The 4853-nt window shown below is 41.7% G+C and overlaps 1 protein-coding gene across 1 annotated transcript in view; it reads right to left on the bottom strand.

Moving 5' to 3' along the window:
• Window positions 1-4042: 4042 nt before the first annotated feature.
• Window positions 4043-4853, bottom strand: part of LOC101847536 (regulating synaptic membrane exocytosis protein 2) — a gene marked incomplete in the record, with an annotated part of 82471 nt that continues 81660 nt past the window's right edge. Inside the window, 1 exon segment of the mRNA XM_013089186.2 lies at window positions 4043-4769. Within this exon segment, the coding sequence (XP_012944640.1) occupies window positions 4602-4769 (168 nt within the window).

Genomic DNA, 4853 nt, shown 5'->3' with positions numbered 1-4853 from the left:
CCACCCACCCACCCCCCAATGAAATAGCAACACATTACACCGGCAGATCAGGCTGTGGAACTTTTTTCTCGTCTTTTTGAGTCCCCATCAACACATTTTAGATCATTTAGGAGGCAAGCATCCGACCATGCTCGTCAGGACCAAAACGGGCTAACAGTAACAGAGAAACAACAACCCAGCAGAAAGACATATGCTCGAAAAAACAGTTTCTTCCCCCTCGGGATTCGAACTCGAGTCTCCTATGTGCGACAGCGAAGCACCTAACCACTACACCACATATATACACGTGTGGCTGTGGGACGTGGAAACGGATAAACACGGGAAACACGGGTTGTAAAATGGGAGAACACACACACACACGCACCTAAAATCCTCTTCTTTACTGTACCTTGTACTAGAAAGTGCACAGATGCATAGCCTTCTCCTGTTCAAATCTAGACTGCATTGTGTTTAAACAGTTTCATTTCCATCAACACTACAGAATTAATGTCAACAAGTGACTGAGATCAAAGTGAGAGGAAAGAGTGATGATGTTCCTGCCCCTTCATAAGTCCACAATACTTTAGGACAATCACGTAAAATGTACCGGCGCTTGTGATGTATCGGTCATGGGTTACAGGCTTCGCCACAGTACACAGAAGACCTGAGTCCGATTCCCCTGTTATGAGAGTTTTGTCCAGAATCTCCGTCTTTCCGCTGGATTGGCGTATCCCTCAAAGCCGGGGTTGGCCCACACAGGCAGAGGTTTGAAGTCTATGCTTTCTGAGCCCATCTTCTAAATTATCTTAACTGAGTGGATAGGGGTGTAGCGCCTCAGTTGCTCAACTCCAACGTGCAAACTGGTCTAGCTTAGAATAATGTTGTTTTAGTATTCATGTGCACATAGGAGTATATTATATAAAAGGCTCGTTTCCACTCTCAGTTTTACTGAGAAATTGACAGGATCCCCGTCATTCTTTCGATATCCTGCAGTTTGTCGATGAATGAACTGCACGTGTAAAGTGGCCTTTAGGCTAAAAACCAAAAGGTCGTGGGTTCGACTCTAGTCAGAGGACAGACATTTTGTCCCTGGGAAAGGCACTTTACACATAATTACAAACACACACACAAGCGCTCAGTCACATGCTTACTGGCACACATGTACAACCACGCTCACACGCATTCACACACACACACACACACACACACACACACACACACACACACTCACACTCACACACACACACACACTCACACACACACACACACACACACACACACACACACACACACACACACACACACACACACACACACACACACACACATATATATATATATATATATATATATATATATATATATATATATATATATATATACAAAACAAACAAACAAACACACATTCAAACACGTCCAAATTCTGAAACTATATTTCACCAAAAACCAAAACAATTCTCACTGAGACTGGTGTGTCATGAGTATGTTTTATTCAAGTTTCATAACAAAGTCACTTAAAAAATCAACCGATTGAACTCGTTCACAAAGTTTTATAATGCTGGAGCAGGAAATACACACAGTTTGCTGACGTGTACACGAAGAGAAAGAAAAGATACACTCTCTAAGCACACGCCTTGCATAACGTTATCATATCAGCCTTGAGAAAGAGTACTCGCGAGAATCACAAGCAAGTATATAAAGTCGACAATAACAACAACAACAACAACAACAACAACAACAACAACAACAACAACAACAATAATAACAGAACTGAAGCCATTAATATAGACACGTCAATTGCGAACAGTTTCAGTTTTATATCTCATTTAAAAAGTATACGGTTCTCTCTCTCTCTCTCTCTCTCTCTCTCTCTCTCTCTCTCTCTCTCTCTCTTCGCCCACAGCAATAGGACTTTTAAAGCTCTTACGTCTATGTACACAAGAAAGCTATGTAGACACACGGATATTTAAACACTGTTTGCACACCATAAGACTGCAATTCCAGAGAGAAAAAAACAAGGCAGACATCCTGAAGAAACAGGAAAGACGAACAATAGAAACGTTTTAACGTTTAAAACTATGTGCATTCGTAATTCATTTCATGAATACAATCCTTTCTCACCACAGTTGGGTGAAATGTTCACAATATTTCAGCAAACCAGTTTTGTACACAATCGAGGTTCCGAAAAGACTTCGAAATCGTTCATAGCAAAGTTTTTGCATAATATGTGTGTACACTGGTAGAAATAAAACCTGAAGCATTTACGTAAATTAATGTTGATCACTAAACAGATGGAAAACAATGACGTAGCAGCTTCTGAGTTGTATATTGGCAAATATATATATATATATATATATATATATATATGAGACATGCTGACAAAATGAGTTACTTCTCGCAATCTACGAATGGAGATATTGGCCAAAATTCGACATGAGGGTCAAACTTGTAGATTTTCAATGGATGCCTTGTTCTTTAAGTATAACCTGTCTTTTATTATCTCATACTTATAAACTGTAAAAACTTCACCTATAAGCGTGATTTATCTATTCCCTTAAGGAATGAATCTGAGGAGTAACTCATTTTGTCAGCAGATTTCACATATATCATTGTGACCTTGACAGTTTTATAATCTATAGACTCAACAATAAAAAAAAAAAACCTCAGTAATGAAGGGGTAACATTATTCTGGTATACGAAATTAAGAGACACAGGTGGGTGGTTGGTGGGTGCTCTGATGGGGTTTGCTCCTTCTTCTTATTAAAATTCTATCGTCCTTATCTCCTCCTTGTTTGTGCATGTGTGGTACTCTCTTGCCACACCTTTAATCATCGGGACTAGCATGACCTAATTGTGTTGCAAGTGCCGTAAAACGCTTACTAAAACAATATAGATAGGCACAAATACAACATCCTGTCTTCTAATCCATCTAAATTGTGTCAAAGGTTTGGGAGGATGAAATACAACACAATCACATCATCCAAAATATGAAAAGAGAAACAAGAGACAAACATACCACAACAAAATCTTCCATGGAAATGTTGATATTTTGCTAATACCCCGAAGGTGAGCGTTCAATAAAGCAGCAAAGGAAGGCCACAACAGTAAAACGAATGCCATTGAATCAGGACTTGATGTCAAACAGACATGGCCTCACCGAACAGTCAAGGAGCACTCGACTATTTCATGGAATCGGAGTCCATGATGTCTCCAGCTGTCACAGTATTTATCCGGAGACGTCTCCAACTGAGATGGACCAGTCAAATTGTTTTGTGCCTCTAGACCAAGTAAAAAAAAACGAATTAAAATCTGGGGCGGGGGGGGGGAGTACAGGGGGATATGCCCCTCTGTTTTAACCCATAATTTGATATTCTACTGTTAAGCTTGAAATTTTCTTGAAAATAATTGATTTGCAACAGTTTTAGTGGTGAAATGCGTGATCTGCAGAAAATAATACGCAGTTTGACACCCCCCCCCCAATCCCCCCCAAGCTCTTCATCTGTGTGCCGGAGTGCGTCTCTGAATAGTTCCTGGTTGCTCGCCGGAGACTCTCCTGTAGTCTGCACCCCGCCCCCCCCCCCCCCCCCCCGCCCCCTTTATACACATGCGTCTGTGTAGTAGTAGTTAGGCGCTTCGCAATTGGAGACCTGAGCTCAATTCCCGAGTGGGGATTTTTTTTTAATTGAGTATCTCAGTCTTTCTGCTGGGATGTTGTATCCCTCTCAGCACAGGTTCGCACTGACAGGCAGGATCGGAAGCCCAAATCCTGAATGATCTGAAATGCGTCAATGAGGCTGTAAAAGCACCTACAGTTTTTTAAAAAAATAATTGCTGACACACTTTTATCTGACACACTTTTATCAATATCCAGAATCTTTTATACCCTTCGCATCCTTTGTTTAGTGAAATACTATAGGTTTAACGGTTCTATCAATACTATTAGGTCATTTAAGAGGCGGGACCTCCAAGCTTAACGTCATCTTCGAAAGGACCGAGCCAAATGGGAATTTCGTGTAAATTGCCTTTCCCAAGGACATAACGTCGGACCGAGCTGAAGCTTGAGCCCCCGAACCCGTAACCTCACGATTACGGGTCCGGAAGCCTAACCACTAGGCCACCGACGCCACCTCCTTTGTTTAGGTACTTGACACTTTTTCATGAATTTGGTATCTGGACAAAGAATTTGTGTGTAGCGGACGGGAGAGGAGGGGCAGTATTTACGGTTCCCTAGTTCTATCCATGCTAATGTAATACTAAAAAATATTTCATTTTGTACACCTCGCCTACAAAATACGAGCACGCCTCATATAAAACGGTGACCATATCCCTGAACCACCTGTCCGTTTTACCACCTCTGTGTACACCAAGAGTTGAGGAATTTGACCATCCTTGAATCATCGGTCAGTCTGTGTTCACCAAGAATTGAGGAATCTTTGTTCACCAAGAGTTGATGAATTCGTTCAGCCTTGAACCATCTGTCCGAGTTCCCACGTCTGTGTTCACAAAGAGTTGGGGAATTCGTCCATCCTTGAACCATCTGTCAGAGTTCCCACTTCTGTGTTCATCAAGAGTTGAGGAACTTGTCCATCCTTAAACCATCTGTCAGTTCACCACGTCTGTGTTCACCAAGAGTTGAGGAATTCGTCTGAGCCGTAGTCAGTGGAGTTAATCTCGAACAGCTTGTACCAGGCCATCGTGTGCTTAGACAGGTCCAGGCAGTCCAGCTTGACCAGGACTTCACCGCGACATAATTTCTTCTCGAAACTTCCAGCTTTTTCCCAGATGTTGACCTAGAGGTGGAATAATTAGACAAGAGTTTCAGGTTGTTAAATGTTGAGTGGAAGAAGGTCAAAGGTGTTTTTAAAAATGCGGGG

The sequence above is a fragment of the Aplysia californica genome, unplaced genomic scaffold (genome assembly GCF_000002075.1).
Source record: "Aplysia californica isolate F4 #8 unplaced genomic scaffold, AplCal3.0 scaffold00889, whole genome shotgun sequence".
Lineage (NCBI taxonomy): Eukaryota > Metazoa > Mollusca > Gastropoda > Aplysiida > Aplysiidae > Aplysia > Aplysia californica.
This window is presented reverse-complemented; position numbering and strand designations above follow the sequence as displayed.